The 22,053-nt window shown below is 38.3% G+C and overlaps 1 protein-coding gene across 4 annotated transcripts in view; it reads left to right on the top strand.

Moving 5' to 3' along the window:
* Positions 1–22,053, top strand: part of KIF6 (kinesin family member 6) — a 472,725-nt gene that overhangs the window by 168,004 nt on the left and 282,668 nt on the right. For all 4 annotated transcript variants that reach the window (XM_044250472.1, XM_044250466.1, XM_044250478.1 and 1 more), the window contains 3 exons: positions 3,679–3,885; positions 14,039–14,182; positions 15,117–15,203. In XM_044250472.1, coding sequence (XP_044106407.1) covers positions 3,679–3,885; positions 14,039–14,182; positions 15,117–15,203 — 438 coding nt within the window. The remainder of the gene's footprint in view (positions 1–3,678; positions 3,886–14,038; positions 14,183–15,116; positions 15,204–22,053) is intronic.

Here is a 22,053-nt window from a genome sequence, read left to right as displayed (position 1 = left end):
TGTGTTCGTTTTCTCTCTCTCTCTCTCTCCCTCAAATAAATAAATAAATAATAAAATAAAATAACATAGAATAACATCCAAGTGTGTTACCCAAATACATGTGCATCCGTATGGAAATTCTTTCATTAAATCCCATTTTGCAGAGGTAGAAAGATGAACATATTTACTTATGTGAGCATTCATTTGGAATATTTTTAGATGATTTTTTATTTTTAGGTATCAGAATTTGCTTCTGATTATTTTAAATACATAGGCTATTACACATACACTTGAAGTCCTCTTGTTGGCTTTTTGCTTTGTATCCCTCACAAAAGCAACTCTTATTGTTAATGTGCTATGTCCTTCCAGTCTGTATTTTTATACTTTAATGACCTAAGTTATAGAGCCATGAACAAATCTTTTAGATAGCATTGCTTCTTTGGTTCCCTAAGTTCTATCATAGATATCATTTTGATCATCTAACTTTACATCATTCTTTAATATGCTTTTATTTCTTCAGCGTTTCAGAAATCCCATCTGCCAAACGGTGCTTCATTTTAACTTCTCTATAGTTTGAATTATCCCAGTGTATTCATCTTTTCCACCACAGATGTTCATTTACGTGATACATCTTGCACCACTTTTTTTTTTTTTTTAAGATTTTATTTATTTATTTGACAGAGAGAAATCACAAGTAGATGGAGAGGCTGGTAGAGAGAGATAGAGAGAGAGAGAGGGAAGCAGGCTCCCCGCTGAGCAGAGAGCCCGATGCGGGACTCGATCACAGGACCCTGAGATCATGACCTGAGCCGAAGGCAGCGGCTTAACCCACTGAGCCACCCAGGCGCCCCCATCTTGCACCACTTTCTTGCTATCCCCAAACAGTGTCATAGTGAATGTTCATATGTGTGTATATCATCCACACTTTTCTCTCTCCTAGTATTCCTTGTTCCAAATTTTCTCTCAAGGAAATACACCTCATAGTCTGCAGCTGGATTGTGGGTTTTATGCATCTACAACATTAACCACATGTTGTCAAATTGCTTTCAAAATGGTTCTTAATTTATGTTGTCACCAGCAGTATATAAAAGTTCCTGTTTCCTTGTATCTTTACAAACCTTATCTCTTTAGACTTTGTTTCTTTAAAATATTGCCAGTCTGATGGATGTGAATGAAATAGTTTATCATTTTGGCTTGAATTATTTGTCCTGATTATCTGTGAATTTGAGCATTTTTTAAAAATACTTATTGACCATGTTCAGATTTCCTCATTATGGGTTGCCTATTCATATCCTTTGCTCATTTTTTAATGAGTCGTCTTTTTCATATCGACATATGGGAGTTCTTTATTTCAAATATTAATCTTTTGTTAGCCATATGGATTTCAAATGTCATTTCCCAGTCTTCTAACTTTGTGGTAGATTTTATCACCCAGAAGTTCTTCAATTTTGGACGATTTGGTCAAATACTTTCAATCACTTCATTTTTGTATTTAATGTCTTATCATAAAAGATCCGTTACTAGGGTGGCTCGGTTAGTTAAGTTGCTGACTTGTGATTTTGACTCAGGTCGTGATCTCATGGTTCATGAGATTGACCCCATGTTAGGCTCTGCACTCAGTGGGGAATCTACTTGAGATTCTTTCCCTCTGCCTCTCTCCCCACTTGCTCTTTCAGTCTCTCTCAAATAAATAAACAAATCTTTATTTTTTAACGAAAAAAGATCCATTGTTACCTTGGGTTGACTATGATATGCTTCCATATTTTCTTATATTAATGTTAAAATTGTATTAATTTACACTTAAGTCTTTAATACATTCTGGACTTTATTTGTGTGTCTGGTGTGATAAAGAAACCTTAATTTATTATTTTTTTAAAGATGGAGAGCTGGTTATTACCGCACCATTTGTTAATTAGTCCATCCTTTCTCCACGGTGCTCCATGTGTCCTCTATCCTATGCAGAGTGCCTACACAAGCCCAGCCTGTTTTACCTGTTCCTACAGCAACACCACACTGTACGATATACCCTGATGTACAGCAGGACACGTTGCCTTCTCATTCTTCGTTCACAGAATTATTTTTGTTATTTTTTTAATATTTGCTCTTCCATCTGTGTTTTAGAATTGATTTATTTGTTCTGTTCCACAAACATAATGTGTTGTATTTTTATTTCAATTGCATTGAATATATAGGTTAATACAGAGAAATTAACATAGAGATGAATTTTCAGTTTTCCCATCCTGGACATCGTATATTAATATCTAGGATACCTTTACTCAGGTTTCCTTTTTGAATCTTTTAATATCATTTCCCAGCAAATCACACATTTTTATAAGATTAATCTCCTGTTATCTCATTGTCTTTGTGGCCATTATGAGTAATATTGTATTTCCTGCTTAATTATTGCTGGGTTATTAGAACTTCCTTGATTTGGCATGTTGATCTTGCATCCAGCAGCCTTGCTAAACTTCTTAGTTTTTAACGGTTTATATGTGCTCTTGCATTTTCTATGTACATCATCATATTTCTGTACACAATTATGTTTTAACCTCTTTTTTTCCTGTCACTATGACTTGTATTTCTTTTTCTTGTTTTTTTTAAAGATTTCACATTTTTATTTTTTAAAAAAATTTAGAGTTTATGATGAAATCTAGTCTTGTAATCCCAGAGTAATTTAGAAACCACAGATTATGTGTTAGATAAACTTTTATTACCAAGTATAAGTTTCCATTGCCTGATTTGTATTTATATTTTTCAATAAAGAATCATTTTTAGTCCAGATTAATAATTTGCATCTTGGAAAGATTCAACTAATACTTATGATAAATTCTTAACAATTTATCATCGATATTTGGGATTGTAGAAATATAAATGTATAATTAATTAAAGTTACAAATATAAACATAGAGACAGAATTTTCAGCCTCTTTCTTATAGTTCCACATTTTTAAAAAAATTTTTTTTTCAGCGTAACAATATTCATTGTTTTTGCACCACACCCAGTGCTCCATGCAATCCGTGCCCTCTCTAATACCCACCACCTGGTTCCCGCAACCTCCCACCCTCCACTCCTTTAAAAGCCTCAGATTGTTTTTCAGAGTCCATAGTCTCTCATGGTTCACCTCCTCATCCAATTTCCCTCAACTCCCTTCTCCTCTCCATCTCCCCTTGTCCCCCATGCTATTTGTTTTGCTCCACAAATAAGTGAAACCATATGATAATTGACCCTCACTGTTGATGAGTACCTCACTGTTGGGTAGTAGCAGTGATACTGGGCATTCTCATCTGTAGGTTGTGTTAATTACAAGTGTGTAATGAATTCCCCCAGTGCATCCATTTTCACTTTTTTCCCCATGACATTCCCATCGAACATTTGCAAGTATGGCTAGCCAAGGTTAAGATAAGGACTGTGGTCACGTAATGAAATTAAGTTACCATATTAGTAAGAGGATTCATGCTTTACTTCATTTGAACTCTTTCCTCACTTTCTGAATCAACCCACCCATATCTGTTGTAAGTCATTCAAGAGACAGTATATTAAAAATAACTCACTTAAAGTGATCTCAGCTACAAGGTTTTTGCTGAGTTTGACAGCATTGGCTTCAAAGTCATACTATTAGAGACATACATCTAAATTTTTGATAGTTTGCAAAAATTCTCAGTGTTCACATTAATTTTGTTTTGCAATTTCATTTTATAGACTCCAATGAACCAGGCTTCAACTCGATCCCACTGCATTTTCACTATTCACTTATCAAGCAAGGAACCAGGATCTGCGACTGTCCGGCATGCCAAACTTCATTTGGTTGACCTGGCTGGTTCAGAGCGAGTTGCAAAGACTGGAGTAGGGGGCCAACTTCTAACTGAGGCCAAGTATATCAACTTGTCCCTACATTACTTAGAACAGGTAAAAATAGGCATAATGGGATGTAACTGTATCTACCATTTGTTAAAAGACTTTGCATCAGGCACTCTGCTAGCATTATTTTGTTTTCTTCTTTTATTTTGGTAAAATGTGCATAATATACACTTCATCATTTTAATCATTTTCAAGTGTACAGTTCTGTGTCATTAAGTTCACAGTGTTGTGTAACCATCACCACCATCTATTTCCAGAACTTTTTCATAACCCAATCAGAAACTCTGTACTTATTAAACAATAATTTTCCATTTCCTTATGCTCCCAGTACCTGGTGACCTCTATTCTACTTTCTGTCTCTATGAACTTGGCTGTTCTAGGTATTCATATAAGTGGACTCATATAATATTTGTCCTTTTCAGTATGATGTATGTCACTTAGGATAATGTCTTCAAAGTCCATCCATGTTCTAACATGTGTTTGAATTTCATTCCTCTGTAATGCTGAGTAATGTTTTCTTATTGCACATGCCATGTCTTGTTTATCCATTCAGTCATCAATGGATACTTAGGTTGTCACTACCTTTTGGCTATTGTGAATAGTACTGCTGTGAACATTGGTGTATCTACTAGCATTTTGTCTATACCATTTCATTTAAACCTTGCAACAACCCTACTCTGTGGGTATTAGTTATTCCCATTTTATATATTTTGAAACTCGAGTCTTCCTGAGACCTTCCTGAGGTTACCAGTTAATGATGAGATGAGGATTTGAATCTTGAATTGCTTGGCTCCAAAGCCCGCGTCTTCTCTCACTATACCTTATTATTTTTGTTATAAAATTTGTAATGGGTGTGAATATAGGTTATAAATGGCCTCCCATGGCCTGTCTTTTCAGGCTAGTAGATTAGTTGTGGGAACATAATTTAAAGATGACTAATAGCTTTTTAGCTTCTGGTGACTTCATCTAGCTGGTGATTGTGATTCTATGAAGGTTCTCTTTGCTTTAGCTTCCCCTTCCAGCCCTTACCCCAAATTTACTGCAATCTACCCCAGTGTATGCTCTATTTTTGACTTCTGGATTTATCTCCCAAGTGCAAAGAAAGCTCATCTGAATTTAGCTAAATAAATTTTCCAGAAAAAAAAATCCTCACCCCTAAAATGAGCATATTGAATTAGATGATTTCTCAAGTTCTTTCAGCTCCATGAGTAAAGTGCTGTGAGTTGAATGTTAAAGATGGCAACTACTTCCAAATTCTAAGGGGGGGAAAAAAAGAAACATGATCAAAAACTGGAGTGGAGAAGTACAGAGTATATTGGCAAGGCAGAAGGACTTGCTAATGAGTGTTGGAGGCTAAAAGATTTGAAAAAACAAACAGAACTCCCCCCTCTTTTCTTTTACTGCCTAATGAACGCTTTTGAGACTGATATTGTCCTGATGTTAAATGCTTCTAATGGTCAAGTTGGCTGAGAAAGCAGATTGAGAGAAACCTAAGGGAGCTGTATCTGAACAAGGTGCCTGCAGTTAGGCTCTGACTAAATGAACCCCAGTAAGGCAGGACCCAGAGATTAATGGCCTGCATGTGTTCAGATGATTTTAGTGTTTCTGACAAGACTCAGCTTTCCCTAGCTGTTCTTGCTCAAATATTAAGTAGTACTTTTGCTTAACAGAGCTTTTTCTTAATTGAACACTTATAAAACCCTGATATGAAAACATAATGGACTGTATTCAAAGTGCTTTATTTCAAAGAAATATTCCTAGTTGTTTCTGATGGTAGCACTGTCTGCTTTAACTCCCATTATGCCCATCTGTTCATACAAAATTATATTCATTAGTTAAATCAGAATTTCCACCAATTGTTATCACTCAAGGAAAACATTCTGCCCCTAATCCTCTCCCTTCATTCTATACAACCTTTGCAAGCTGCTACTTCTCATTACAACTCTTCCTCTCCTCACATCTCTTCTCTTCAAAATTCTTGCAACATCAGCCTCATGTGAGTAATCTTGGTGACTCTATGCACTTGATTTTCTGTATAATGAATTTATATATTTAACGAACATTTGTAAGGAGCAGTATCATGCTGAGGACTACGCCAGGCACTGGAGCATAGTGCTGAGCAAAGTAGAAATGGTCCTTGCACCAAAGGTCTCAGGGGCTGGTGCAGGGAGATGTGCATGGAATAAATAGTCATTAAATACTTGGCTGTTATCCAGGTGAGTTGTGCAGAGAAAGGCCAACGGGTGAGGGGAGCTTATAATGGGGGACCGGACTTCGGCTGAGCAGGGCAAAGGGAATGAAAGTTCTCTCAGGGCTGATGTTAAACAGAGACTCAAAGAACAAGTAGGAGAGAACCAGGCAGATCTGGGGTTAGAGCATGTCAGGCAGTGGGAACTGGGAGTCCATTAAACCTTAGCTCCAGTCCAGGGGGCTCAGTTCAGCCAGGGCCACAGCAATACTCACATGTCATTGACCTTTGGCTTTCTGAATGTCAACTATCTGTTTTATATGTACCCAATGCATGACTCTAGCTGCTAACTACTTACACTGCTCTACAAGGGTCTTCCTAGAGGTTATAGCATAAGATAACAGAGAGAAGGGGGGGAAGATTAGCATTAGAGTTAAGAGGGACAGAAATATGGAAAACTGCAGGTATGGGCATAGATATGTGAGGTTGAGTAAATCTAGGAGTTGTGGCGAATAAGGAAATAGGTGGGTCACAGAGAAATTTTGGAATTTCACACAGGAAGAGATAAGTAAGGGAGAACCAAGGAGTACAGGGGAATAAGAGTAATAAAAAGAGGGGGCAGATACTATTAATAAAACAATAGAATTCAAGGATTTTTATACCCAGGTTTTCTTTATGCAGGACTTGATTTTGTGGCTAACGAGACTGGAAGTGTAACACACTTCAGTTTAACTGCATTCATTCATTCATTCAACAAACTGTAACTAAGTGTCTGTGAAGTGCTTGAATTATGTCAGACAATGAGGATAAATGCATCATTGAGAAATGGTGCTATCATGTTATCTAGTGAAGGAGCAACACGTATAAAAATATCCTTACATAAGGTCAGATAAATGCTGTTTCAGCAACTCATGTAAATGTTTGTAATTAATTACATCCTCTCCATCTTATTTTCAGTATATAGATGATGTCCTAAGAAATAGTTTGGTAACATCTCTTATACTTATTAGCCCATGTTGGTTATAGAAATTCCATGCAGAACTGTCACTGCCCTTCTGGCCATCATTGTGGGCCTTACATCTGCTCGCAACTTACAGACTTTCTGAGTTGCATGCCCCTTACTGTACTTATCAGTAAATAAATTTCTGTTTGTCAGAGTATTGTTGGTTTTGGAGTTTTCCTTGTATATGCGGTACTCTTTCCAAAAAGTCTCCTCGAAAACATTTTAAGCCACAATAACAGGGTGCATATCAGCCCTGGAAATTAAGTGCATGGAGGAAAAGGAAGGGGACATGCATACTTGTTCTAACCATTAGCCTCACCGAGTGCTCCTGGTGTGACCTTTGTTCTCTGTCAGCCCAAACATCAAGTGAGAAACCACTGGGAAGAGTGTGTTTGCTCTCTGCCTTTACAGAAATCAGAATCCGGGTTCCCTTCAACCAGTTATCCACCATAAGCAGGATTTCTTCAGAGTTTCAGTTTCCACTTGGCTTCCGCTGAATGTGTGTGTTGAGGAGAAAAACGAATGCTGCCAATGACAGTTGTAACCACTCCAAATCATTGTCAGTTTTCAGAGGATAATTTTCCATGTGCTTCTGAGCTCTTTAAAAGAAAATCTCTTCAATTCATTAAATAGTAATCTGAGTGATTGATTCTAAGAATAGTTTCTAGGTACTTGGAGATATTAAGTATAATGTGAATTTCCATTCTTTGTTGCTTAAAGAATGTCTTCAGGAACATTTTGTTATATTTATGTATGAAATCCCAAATGGGAGTAAACATTTTTTTAAAAATCCAGGTTGTATAACTATCTCCTTAGCTTGTGCCATTCAGATCATTTGGTTCTGGACCAATTTAGAGAGCCCAAAGCATCCCCATAAAGAATAATCCACCTTTGCCTCTTTCCCAAATACTGGCCATTTCTGAGTCACTCTGAAGATCTATATCTTCTCCAAGGGGTCTAGACTTATTCTGATACTCCCAGGCTCCTTTAGAGCTGAGAAGGTGCCTTTTCAGGGCCCTCTGTTAGAGAAATGGCCCAGGACTAGCTTTATATGGCTGTAACAAGTGTCCAGAGGGATCCTAAAAAACATAGCCTGGATACCCCTGCTATATGGAGTGCATTTTGTTTTACTATCCCAGAAACAATCTCTATTCATCTTTAAAACATTTCTGTGAGATAGGCAGGTATTCTAATCCTACTTTTACAGGTGAGGAAACAGAGACTAATAAACTTAAGAGATCTGTCTAAAATTGCACAAGTGGGGCAGCTAGATTCTGCCTCTAAGTCCTGGGTTCATTCTTTTATTATGAACTCCTTTCATTTTTCCCATTTCTAAAGACCATGCTTTCCAATCCATAATCACATTTGGAATTTTAATTGTTCTCTTGAACCATTTTAGAACCATTTCTGGAAAGGGCATTGGAATTTCCTCTACAACATTCTCTGCAAGAGTAGCAGCCATGAGCCCATCCCAGCTCCAAGAGTAGACCTTGACTAGTCTAAACCATTTGGAGCCTTGGCTGTAGTGATTGGTTCAGAGATGGGCCTATGACCCAAGCTGGTCCCTAGGGAAGCTCAGGGTATATATTTAATGATTAGAGAACTTTCTCACATCAGTTATAAATAAGGATATTTGGCAGCCATCCCGTGGCTGTGAAGAGAGGCAGACTTCTACAACATAGAAGGTAGAGCAGAGATATTGGTGAAAACTAAATCCTTGGTGGTAGCACTGACCTTTTGGGTTATGTGTAACCTAAAACCTTTCCTATTATAGATAGATACATGGGCCAATAAATTTCCCTTATGATTAAATCCAGTTTGGGTTACATTTTCTGTGGCTGCAGCCAATAGCAAATTAACTAACCCCATTGAATTTACTATCAGCAGGAAGCTTAATAAGCATATTCTCTTTTATGTCACCTAAGTTGTCATAAAGCTGCTGAATAGAAGAGGTATTAATATTGTTTCCTGGAGCAGGAAAAAAATAGTGACATTTGTTTTATGAAAGAATTTCAAAGTACTTAGAACACTGTCAGACACTTAATTATGATTCATAAGCAGTTATGCCACCCTCTCCACACATCTATCAGACCAACCTCTCTTTGGTCTGGCTTGGTATTGGGCCTGCCTTGATTATTAGAGGTATTTCCTTTGCCCTCTTAGCTCTGAGGGTCTGGAGTTCTGCTCAGCATTCCCTGCTACCACCTTGCCACTCAGACTTGGGTCTGCCATGTTCCCTACTTCCTTTCCAATTCCACTGAAACTCAGTTCCACCAAATCTCACTCCATACTGTTGACCCTTGCACTATCGTCCTAGGTGAAGCTAATTAATCTACTCATTTATTTGTTCATTTCACATAACGGTGTCAAACACATGTTGTATTTGTCAGATTTCTTTATCATAAACCAGAAACCCTACTGTAGCTGATTTAAGCAATGTAGAGTTTATTAAACATAAGGAACCGCAAGAAAAGTTAGAAAACTGGGCTTAGATACTACACAGCCTAGAGCAGAGCAAACAGGAGACAGTCCAGCCACAGCACTGAACTGCTCTTGGCAGTTCAGAACTCCGCCCTTGGCACCCAGGACAGTAAGTCCTGGATTCCAGAAGTTTGTTGCAGCTACCTCAAAGGAACCAGATGCCTTCACCACCACACTCTCCTATATATCTGATCTTCCTTTTTCTGGTTACCACCTCTCATCACTCACCTCCCAGCCCCACAGAAGGTGTCCTTTTGATGGAGCTAGGTCTCATGTAGAACGTTGAGTTATAAGAGAGACTAGGAAGTGTAACTTCATAGTGAATGAAACTAGAATGGGGGTTATCCTGAGAATGGAGTAAAAAGACAATATAGTTTCTGCCCCATAAACTGGGGGCCAGACACTGCTCTAGATGGTGGCATAGAATTGTGAATGAGAGAAACAAAGTCTCTGGCCTAATGAAGCTGAAAGCCAAGTGAGGGAGCAGATTTTTAAAAAAGGTAAATAAGTGAATAGAATTTCAAATAGTGATAAGAACAGGAAGAAAAATGAAATCGATTAAAATCCTGGAGATAGGTTACATTTGACAAGGTGTTCAGTGAAAGCCCTTGTGAGGAGACAAGATTTGAGCAAAGATTTAAATGATGTGAAATAGGAAGCTATATGAAAATCTGGGCAAGAAGATTCTAGGTAAAAAGAACAAATTCAAAGGTGGTGACGTGGAGACAGTCGGCCAATGTGGGCTATGAAAGGAAAGCACAATAGAAGATGAGGACAGATAGGTAGACAAGGACTAGATCATGCAGGAGTTGGGTCATTATGGTGTTTCAGGAAGCTACGGGAAGGTTGTAAGCAGTGAAGTGACTTGAAGTAACTTATATTTTATAAAGATTTCTCTGCAGAAAATAGATCAAAGGGAGGTGAGGGGTGTGGCGGGCAAAAAGAGAAACAAGGATAAGTCAAAGCCTTGTATAGCTGTCCAAGGAAGGGGTGATGGAGGCTTGACCTGGAGTGGTGACAGAAGTGGGAAAAGTGGCCCAATTCTGGGCATGCCATTTAGGTAAAACTAATAGAAATCACTGGTGGATTAGATGCCAGAAGTGAGGGGAAATAAGGATGATGTGCAGGGTTTTGACCTGAGCCAGTAGGTGGATGGCGGTGCCATCAGTAATGATGGGTAAAACCCAGAAAAGAATCAGATTCGTGTGGAAAGGAGAGAGAAGGTCAAGAATAGACATTCAAGTGGAGATTTAGGGTTGCCACAGAGAGAGCAACTCAGGGGGAAGCTGATGGTATAAATTGGGGAGATATCAGGATATATGTATTATATATATATGTATTATATATGTATTTAAGGGGATTAGATGAGATTCCATACGGAGAGAGTATAGATAAGAAAGAGAAGAGCATCAAGGACTGAGCCCTGGAGTATTCCAATGTCTATAACTTAGGAAGAAGGAAAGGAAGCATTCATTAATGTTTGAGAAAAGATGAAAACCAGGGAAATGTGATGTCCTGGTTACCAATGAATAAAGTGTTTCCAAAAGGACGCAGAGAGTACCTATGTTGAATGCTTACTTGACTCAGAAGTCTAATAAGATGGCCATAAATACTTTGGGTACAGCAGGAGATTGCTAAAAACCTTAGGAAGAGCCATCTTAGTTTTTAGACTAGAGGACACACAGGATGGGAATGATCCATGTGAGAGAGAGAAATTGATGCAGAAGTAAAGGGGTAAAAGATACAGATGTAGTGAAAAGAAGGGCCATCTGTACCCCAATGTTCATAGCAGCAATGGCCATGGTCACCAAACGTGGAAAGAACCAGGATGCCCTTCAACGGATGAATGGATAAGGAAGATGTGGTCCATATACACTATGGAGTATTATGCCTCCATCAGTAAGGATGAATACCCAACTTTTGTAGCAACATGGACGAGACTAGAAGAGATTATGCTGAGTGAAATAAGTCAAGCAGAGAGAGTCAATTATCCTATGGTTTTTTTTTTCCAATTTATTTATTTTCAGAAAAACAGTATTCATTATTTTTTCACCACACCCAGTGCTCCATGCAAGCCGTGCCCTCTATAATACCCACCACCTGGTACCCCAACCTCCCACCCTCCCGCCACTTCAAACCCCTCAGACTGTTGTTCAGAGTCCATAGTCTCTCATGGTTCACCTCCCCTTCCAATTTACCCAAATTCCCTACTCCTCTCTAACGCCCCTTGTCCTCCATGCTATTTGTTATGCTCCACAAATAAGTGAAACCATATGATAATTGACTCTCTCTGCTTGACTTATTTCACTCAGCATAATCTCTTCCAGTCCCGTCCATGTTGCTACAAAAGTTGGGTATTCATCCTTTCTGATGGAGGCATAATACTCCATAGTGTATATGGACCACATCTTCCTTATCCATTCATCCGTTGAAGGGCATCTTGGTTCTTTCCATAGTTTGGCGACTGTGGCCATTGCTGCTATAAACATTGGGGTACAGATGGCCCTTCTTTTCACGACATCTGTATCTTTGGGGTAAATACCCAGGAGTGCAATTGCAGGGTCGTAGGGAAGCTCTATTTTTAATTTCTTGAGGAATCTCCACACTGTTCTCCAAAGAGGCTGCACCAACTTGCATTCGCACCAACAGTGTAAGAGGGTTCCCCTTTCTCCACATCCTCTCCAACACATGTTGTTTCCTGTTTTGTTAATTTTGGCCATTCTAACTGGTGTAAGGTGATATCTCAATGTGGTTTTAATTTGAATCTCCCTGAGGGCTAATGATGATGAGCATTTTTTCATGTGTCTGATAGCCATTTGTATGTCTTGATTGGAGAAGTGTCTGTTCATATCTTCTGCCCATTTTTTGATGTGTTTGTCTGTTTCATGTGGGTTGAGTTTGAGGAGTTCATACTTACTTGTGGAGCCATAACAAATAACATGGAGGACATGGGGAGATGGAGAGGAGAACGGGGTTGAGGGAAATTGGAAGGGGAGGTGAACCATGAGAGACTATGGACTCTGAAAAACAACCTGAGGGTTTTGAAGGGGCGAAGGGTGGGAGGTTGGGGGAGCCAGGTGGTGGGTATTAAGGAGGGCATGTATTGCATAGAGCACTGGGTGTGGTGCAAAAAACAATGAATACTGTTACGCTGAAAAGAAATTAAAAAAAGAAAAAAGAAGTAAAGGGGTAATTGTAGGAGCAAGGTAAGTGAGAAGAGAAGAGGGAGAGGATGAAGGGCTGACCTCAGAAGGAGCAGTTTGGTGACACAGGAAGGGCAGAGTGGACATTTAATGATGGGACAGGAGATGGTTCTGGTCAGGCTGCTCCTTCTAATGGAAGGGTGTGGGACAATCAAGCTAAGACTAAAGGCAGGGAGGGAAGGCTGGATGGAGGTCTGAAACAAAAGGAGAAGATATGAAATCCTCATTTCTGAGATTGGAGAAGTAATTTTTGGGAGAAATGATCAGTAATTTTTAGGAGAAATAAGATCTGTGGTCATGAATTTAAAGCATGACCTGTAATATTATGTGTTTTTGCCCCAAACAGCCTTTGAAAACAATTTTGTTTTATAAACCAAGAGGGTAGAAGAAGTTCTGTTGGTGGGGATTACACACCTGAGGGGAGGGAAGGTTAGAACAATGGTAGGTGTTAGCCGAGGTAATTTTCAAGGGTCTGGGCCTCATGATGCCTCTGAAGTCACATCTGTGGTGCCTTGTTCCTGATGCTTGGGATGGACATCCTAGCACTGGGTTCATCTTCCCAGGAAAACCCTGAAGCCCTAGTGGCTCCTTTTGGGCAGCAGCCTTTCATCCAGCTGGTACCTTCCTATTAAATGAAAAGTAAGATGAGTGAGACTTAGTTGACCCAACATAAACTTACCCCATCACTTAGACTGGTAGCAACCATGCACACAGCACTGAGATAGCTGGCTGCTTCTCAAAATTTGTGCATTTTAACTCAGTCACTCCAACTCCCTGTGAGGTAGCTGTTATCCTTTCTCTGTTTTACAGTTGAGGACACTGAGGCAGGGATGTTGAGTGACATGCCCTAGTAAGGCTAGAATTTGGACCTGGACAATGTGATACCAGATTCTTGGGTCTCCATCACTAACCCCTACTGTCTCTCATAGTTCTTCTTCTTTACTGCTCTGCCTCTTCTACCTTGAAGATGGGTCATAGAAATCAATTTTGGTGGGGATTTAAAAATCTGGCATGATTTACTCTTGAGGTTTACATGAATATTCCAATGGCCAAAGACAGGATAATAATGTATCCTTTTCTATGCCAAGTTATATCCTCTGTCCAAAAATTACAGTGTTCACAGTGGTATGTTTTTGTTAAGTTTACCATCTTCACCATTAGTGTACCAAATCATGTTAAAATATTTATTATGAGCCCAGGTTTTAGATGTCACCCTGCAATCAGTTATGATTTCTGTTTGAATTTTCACTGCAGTTGCATCTTAGCTGAGTGTCAGATGTGCATTTTCTGTTAATCTAATGCCATTATTTTTCTGCCACACCACAGGTGATCATTGCTCTTTCCGAAAAACACCGTGCACACATTCCCTACAGGAACTCCATGATGACCAGTGTCCTAAGGGACAGTTTGGGAGGGAACTGCATGACAACCATGATTGCAACACTCTCTTTAGAGAAAAGGAATATTGACGTATGTTGGTTCTTTCCGGAGATCTCAGTCTGAGTTTCTTTAGCCAGTGTCTGAGATGGCGCTGAAGGTCCCGGGCGGGTTTCCATCTTTTCAGCCAGGTTAGGGTATGCTTTGAGATGTAAAAACCCTGCAGAGTTCACAGCTTTGGCTTGTTGGCCAGCATTATAATTACCCCCATTTGAGAATGGACTTCACACAGTCCAGGATGGTGGGAAGAAGGCTCAGCTACAGATTTTGGGAAGCCTCCTGCTGGATTAGTTATCTTGGCCAGAGGATATAAGAAAGGAGATCCATTAGCTGCTTTTCTGTTTAGCTCTTGATTACTGAGATACCTTCCTCTCTAGGACATGTCCCTAGACCTGTCACTGAGTTCAGTGTACAGGATACTTTATCAAGGCCTGGCTACTGACTGACTTTCCTGGGTTGCTTTAGACTCAACTTCATGTTTTATGCATTGCAGTCTAATTCTTAGGATCCAGAATTTCTCTAGAAGAGGAAAATAAGAAGTGGCAGGACATCTTCTAAAACGAGGCCAACCCCTAAGTGCATTCTAAGATGTCTTGCAAAGCCTCTTTCTGGCCTGTTACAAATGTTTATTTTGTAGTCATTCAAGTTTGTGGGTTATAATAGTATCTGCTATAATTATGATTTCTATATGGGGCTCTGGTTTCATAGATCAGTAGTTGAAAAATGACATAAGTTGCCATGTAGAACCTCATGATCTCCCACATGTTTAGCATGGATCATTTTATTAGGCCAAAATAAAATTTTAATTAAACTGATGTTCTAGAGCAAAACTTCCTCATTTGGAGGTTTGGTCCCTCATTGTGTTTTATACACATCACTCTTTAGATGTGCTTCTTTCTTCTGTGAACAAAAATGAAGGGTTATCTTTCTAAGCCATAACATTTTAAGGAGTTATTTTGCTTTACAGGAGTCAATATCTACCTGCAGATTTGCACAACGAGTCGCACTCATAAAGAATGAAGCTGTTCTTAATGAAGAAATCGATCCCAGATTGGTAAGCAACTTTGAACTTATTAGGTTGGAAGAAAAATCAAAGTGGATTAAAGATTAGCAAAACTCAAGAGGCACATCCTTCATACCAGGCAGTGTTCTAAGTATTAGAAACATATTAATTTATTGAATTCTCACAACAAGTTTTTGAATAGATGTCATCTCCATCCCTGCTTTACAGATGACAAAACTGAGGCCCAGAAATGTTAACTAACTTGCTGAGAGTCACAGCCCCCATAAGTGGCAGAGCCGGGATTTAGGTACAGACGGTCTGACGCAAGGACCTGCCAGCTGCAGTCCCCTCAGTCCGCTCCTGAGATAGTGCAGTGAGTCCTGAGGATGCATGGGACTTGGTCAGGGCCAATTCTATTTACATGCAGGTGGTAGCCTTTCAGAAAACATCAGTTGAAATTTCTAGAGATAATAATAAAAATAGACCATCTTCTGTAAAAGCTAACAGAGGAAAACGAAGTTCTAATGGTCATTAAGTAAAACCGTATTTTGTACAACTTCCCTGCTGCTTATTTTACAGATTAGAAAAAATTAATCAGTGGGGTCCCTGGGTGGCTCTGTCTGTTAAGCATGCAATTCTTGATTTCAGCTCAGGTCATGATCTTAAGGTTGCGGGATTGAGTCCTATGTTGGGCTCCATGATCAGTGGGGAGTATGCTTGAGATTCTCTGTCTCCCTCTCCCTCTGCCCCTCCTCCTGCTCCCTCACTTTCTATCCCTCTCAAAATAAATAAACAAGTCTTTAAAAAACTTAATCATTAGTTGGGTCCATGGAAAAATAGCTAAACTTCTAGCTCTCCAACAATGAATCCTGCTTTATCAGAGTGCTTATTTACTTATTTATTTATTTATTTATTTATTTTATTTATTTATTCATTTGAGAGAGGTACAGAGACAGAGATAGAGCACAAGCAGGGGGAGAGCCAGAGGGAGAGGGAGAAGCAGACTCCCCGCTGAGCTGGGAGCCCCATGTGGGGCTCCATCCCAGGACCTGGGGATCACGACCTAAGCCAAAGGCAAATGCTTAACCATCTGAGTCACCCAGGCACTCCTATCAGAGTGCTTTTTTAAAGCAAAAATATTTGCAAGTTCCATGACTCAGATCCTCATTTTAAATGCAGATGTTTTTTCTCTGTTTTGTTAGTCTTCTCTAAATGAAATACAACATGAAATCAACTTATGCCAACATTGAAAATGTAGAAATAAAATATTTTAATTTTATACATTCCCAAATTAAGATTATATTACTTTCCAGATCACTCAGTTTTTAAAAATTTTCTCTAGAACATAAGCTGGTGTAGGCTTAGCAGTATGCATTATAAAAAGGGTGTGAAATCTCACCAACAGTGCTTCATTTATAACTTCCTCAAATTCCAAAATAATAATAATAATAACCTTCTAAATTCACTGTTACCCATATTAATTATTTCCTTCTGATTGTTTGCTCTCTCTCCCTGAAATCATTGTGCTGAAGTATAGAGACAAAGGAGGTTAAAAGGATAGTGGGGTTATTTGTTTTACCTCACTTGTCTCAGGAGCTTGAGCTGCCCAGTTGGAAATCTCTTCTGGAGAAACCAAGTGGGTGAGGCAGGGTCTCTTTCCAACACAGACCCTGCTCAGACACCTGCAACACACAGTGCCCCCACTGGAAGAAGGAGTTGGAATTCAAAGGCTTGCGTCAAGTGGAAGGAAACACATAGGATGAATTTTTCTGCCATCCCCACCTCCCCAGCAAACAGCCCTATTGCATCACAGAGCAACCTGAGAAAGACAGCCATGAGTCATTAGCCTGAAGACAAAAATTAGAGCGTAATTGAAGGAAAATGAACATACTAAATGCTGGAGGGTTTTTTTTTTTCTTTAAATTAGGCTAGAGAGACTTTGAAGGTACTTGAGGAATGTGAAAAAAGGTGAGCATTGTCATGTTTTTGATGTAGGACTGCAAAAAATGTAAAGAAGAGAGAAATCTGAATCAAAGCTGACAGCTGTTAATTGAATAAATATTGAGGTCTTCCATGTTAATTTTAGCCATTCTGACTGGTGTAGGGTATCTCATTATGGTTTTGATTTGTATTTGCCTGGTGCCAAGTGACACTGAGTGTTTTTTCATGGGTCTGTTGGCCATTTCTATGTCTTCTTTGGAGAAATTATTGTTCCGGTCTTCTGCCCATTTCTTGATTGGATAATTTGTTTTCTGGGTGTTGAGTTTGATAAGTTCTTTATAGATATTGGATACCAGCCCTTTATCTAATATGTCATTTGCAAATATCTTCTCCCATTCTGTGGGTTGCCTCTTAGTTTTGTTGACTATTTCCTTTGCTGTGAAGAAGCTTTTTATCTCAATGAAGTCCCAATAGTTCATTTTTCCTTTTGTTTCCCTGCCTTTGGAGATGTGTCTAGCAAGAAGTTGCTGCAGCTGAGGTCAAAGAGTTTGCTGCCTATGTTCTCCTCTAGGATTTTGATGGATTTCTGTTTCACATTTAGGTCTTTCATCCATTTTGAGTTTATCTTTGTGTATGGTGTAAGAAAATGGTCCAGTTTCATCAGAGCTGATGAGCACTGGATGTTATATGCAACCGATAAATTATTGAACATTATATCTGAAACTAATGATGTACTATGTGTTGGCTTATTGAATCTAAATAAGAAATAAAGTAAGATTTGTGTATATATATATATATATATATATATATATATATGGAGAGAGAGAGAGAGAGATATCTTCTGGTGCAAAACAATCTATAATTGATAAGTGTTATCTCCTGTTCTCTTTTATAATGGCTTCAAAAAACTGACATTACTCTTCATGACTTTATGGACAGAGCTTTTCTGAAGCACAGGTGACAATTGCAAATTTGTCCTCAAAACCACCCAAAACACAATTTGGATGGGATTCCCAATATATAGTTCTCAGAATCCAATGGCACACATGAAACCAGCCCTCTAAGATCAGGATCACCAGAGTTTTGACTTGCTTTCTTTACAAGTCTCAGTAAAACAAGGTGATAAAAGAATTATAAAGAGGCCAGAGTCTGTGGTGACTCAGCATGGGCCAAAATCTTCTATGGATGGCTCTCATTCCAAAATTTCTACAGCAATTTGATGGGAGGTATGATTGTAATAATCTCAAAATCATGAAAGTTGGCTTAGTTTTGAGATTTCTGCTCAGTGAGAGAAGTTAATTTGGTTGTTAGATTTGACTTTGAATGCCTTAGCAGACTAGAAAATATGACAGCAATATTAATTTGGGGGTGAGGGGAAGGAGATACAAATGAATGACTCACATAGTTCCTGTCTGAGGATTTTCACTGTGCAGAGCTGGATGATTCTGACCATGTTTTTTAAAAGAAACAAATAACCAAAACCCACCCTATCCTGTGCATTTAAATGAAATTCCAGGAGGACTGACATGTTCAAAATACTCAGTGTCCCATTCTTTGGAACTTCTGGTCCTGTCAATATGTCAGAGATAATAGGAACTCTACCTATATATAAAATTTAACAAGTACTTTTGAAATGTATGTCTGAGGTTGAATGAGTGAAGGGAATTCTCCAGGGCTCAGAAACCAAGCTGAGGCTGCAGTTGTCCTGGAGTAGAGGGATGAAGGGAATTGTAAGAAAGCCATCAAATATGGAGCCCTGGAACCTTGGAAGATGGGCAATGAACATATGTTCTCTGCTTCTCAATATGAAACCGGTGAAAGGGTGAACCAGAAAGGAAAAAATCTGCCCACTGGCATAGGGAGATGCTAGGGAAGCTTATCTGCCTTAGCCTGGGCTTCAGGTGGAGCAAAAGTTGGTTTCCTTGCAAGTTTTAAATCCTAAGCCTCTGCTTCCCATGAGTTCAAAGTTTAAATTTACAAACTCCTTGGTCTAGTGGACCCCAAGCCAAGAAGTTAGAAAAATAAGCACTAAAATAAATTCAAAAGAGTAGAAAGACAGAAATTAAAAAGTGTAAAAATGAGCAAAAACAAAACCCAAAGCAAAGATACAGTAGAAAGGAGTAACCAAAACTGAAGTTGACTTTTAATCTATTAATAAAATGAACAAATCTCTGGAAAGATTAATGAAGAAAGGAATAAAGAAGGCAGAAATCGACCCAGTATTTGGAATGAAAAGAGGACTTAACCATAGGTACAACAGATAGCTTAAAATAATAGTAAGGTATTTTGAATGACTTTATGGCAGTAAATTTAAAAGCAAAAATGGACAATTTCCTTTAAAAGCAACATTGAAGCTAATGCAAGAAGAATTTATTTTATTATTTTAATTTTTAAGAAGAATTTTTAAAAACATGAATATATCTTTGACTATTAAAATAGATTTAGTACTAACAGAGGTACCAAAGGGAGAGAAAGACAAAGAGAAAGAGAGAAAGAGGAAGGAAAGAATGGAGGAAAGTGGGGAAGGAGAGGAAGAGGGATGGAGAGAAAGAAGACAGGAAGAAAGGAAGGATGGAGCAGACCCCATGTTGTTTTTAAGTTTATCAAATATTGAAGGAAGAATATAAGTTTAAATCAGTCTGCCAATTCTTGTTTTAGGAACTTTGCATTGTGATTATTAATACGTGGTATCATGAGCTAGTTGGGAATTGAAAGATAATGTGTCATTAGAAAACATTTTAGTGTATATAACAAAAGAAAAAGAGCCATGGGAAAAATAAACACCAAATTTTAGGTAATGGTAACAAGAGATTTATTTAGAGAAAGCTATACAAAGGTTCAGGCTTCAAAAGCATCTGTAATGTTTTATTTCTTTTGCTACATAGTAGGTATAATGGTGTTCACTTAAGCTAAGTAGTGGTTTTACAAGGTACCCTTATATATCTTTTTGTATATCTGAAGTAGTTCATACTAAAAAAGAAGTCACATGAATGAAGGTGATTCATAACAGTCACAGTTAAAAAGAGAAAAATTATATGCTTACATCACTAGATGCAGAAGAGATATTTTTAACATTAAACATCCATCCATAGTTTGAAAAGACTCATCAAACTATAAATATCAGTGAACAGCCTTAAAGTGATTAAGGCTATCAACCAAAAACTACAGCAAACATTTTGAAGGTGAAATGTTAGAAGGAATAAGGTAAGAATGAACGTCTGAAGCATTATACTTGGAAGTTCTAGCTAGGAAAGAGACAATTAAAAAATAAAAGGTATGAGGATTTGAAAAGGAGGAAACATTTGTCATTACTTGCAAACAATTTGATTGCTTATATTGAACACCTAAAAATATTTAATGATAAACAGAATCAAACAATGTTCAGAAAATTATTTGGTACATAATCCATATATAAAAATTAATTGCCTTCCTATAAATGAAAAGGTAACAATTAGAAAATACAATTTGACAAAAACTTCATTAATAGTAGCAACAAAACTCCATGGGATGCAAGGGTGGTTCAACATTCGCAAATCAATCAATGTGATAGAACAAATCAATAAGAGTGAAGAACCACATGGTCCTCTCGATGCAGAAAAAGCATTTGACAAGATACAACATCTGTTCCTGATTAAAACGATTCAAACTATAGGGTTAGAGGGAACATTCCTCAACTTCATAAATCTACCTATGTAAAACCCACAGTGAATATCATCCTCAGTGGGGAAAAGCTGACAGCCTTCTCTTTGAGATCAGAAGCATGACAAGGATGCCCACTTTCGCCACCGTTCCTCAACATAGTACCAAAAGTCCTAGCAACAGCAATCAGACAACAAAAAGAAATAAAAGGTGTTCAAATTGGCAATGAAGAAATCAAACTCTCTCTATACCACCTAGAGCAATCTATACTTTCAAAATCATCCTGATCTAAATTCCACGGGCATTTTTCAAAGTGCTGGAACAAACAATCCTAAAATTTGTATGAAACCAGAAGAGACCCCGAGTTACTAAGGAAATGTTGAAAAAGAAAAACAATCAGACAATCAGACAACAAAGAGAAATAAAAGGTATCCAAATTGGCAATGAAGAAATCAAACTCTCTCTATTCGCAGATGACGTGATTCTTTATATGGAAAACCCAAAAGACTCCACCCCCAAACTACTAGAACTCATACAGCAATTCAGCAACATGGAAGGATACAAAGTCAATGTGCAGAAATCAGTGGCTTTCTTATACACTAACAATGAAAATACAGAAAGGGAAATTAGAGAATTGATTCCATTTACTATAGCACCAAGAACCATAAGATACCTGGGAATAAACCTAACCAAAGAGGTAAAGGATCTGTACTCAAGGAACTACAGAACACTCGTGAAAGAAATTGAAGAAGACACAAAAAGATGGAAGACCATTCCATGCTCTTGGATTGGAAGAATAAACATTGTTAAAATGTCTATACTGCCTAGAGCAATCTATACTTTTAATGCCATTCTAATCAAAATTCCACCGGCATTCTTCAAAGAGCTGGAGCAAATAATCCTAAAATTTGTATGGAATCAGAAGAGACCCCGAATCGCTAAAGAAATGTTGAAAAACAAAAATAAAGCTGGGGGCATCACGTTACCTGATTTCAAGCTTTATTACAAAGCTGTCTCACCAAGACAGCATGGTACTGGCACAAAAACAGACACATAGACCAGTGGAACAGAGTAGAAAGCCCAGATATGGACCCACAACTCTATGGTCAAATAATCTTCGACAGAGCAGGAAAAAATAAACAGTGGAAAGAAGACAGTCTCTTCAATAAATGGTGCTGGGAAAATTGGACAGCTGTGTGTAGAAGAATGAAACTCAACGATTCTCTTACACCATACACAAAGATAAACTCGAAATGGATAAAAGACCTCAACGTGAGGCAGGAATCTATTAAAATCCTAGAGGAGAACATACTCAGTAATC

The sequence above is a fragment of the Neovison vison genome, chromosome 1 (assembly GCF_020171115.1).
Source record: "Neovison vison isolate M4711 chromosome 1, ASM_NN_V1, whole genome shotgun sequence".
Taxonomy (NCBI): Eukaryota; Metazoa; Chordata; class Mammalia; order Carnivora; family Mustelidae; genus Neogale; species Neogale vison.
The sequence above is the reverse complement of the archived record's forward strand: the minus strand, read 5'-3'. Positions and strand labels throughout refer to the sequence as shown.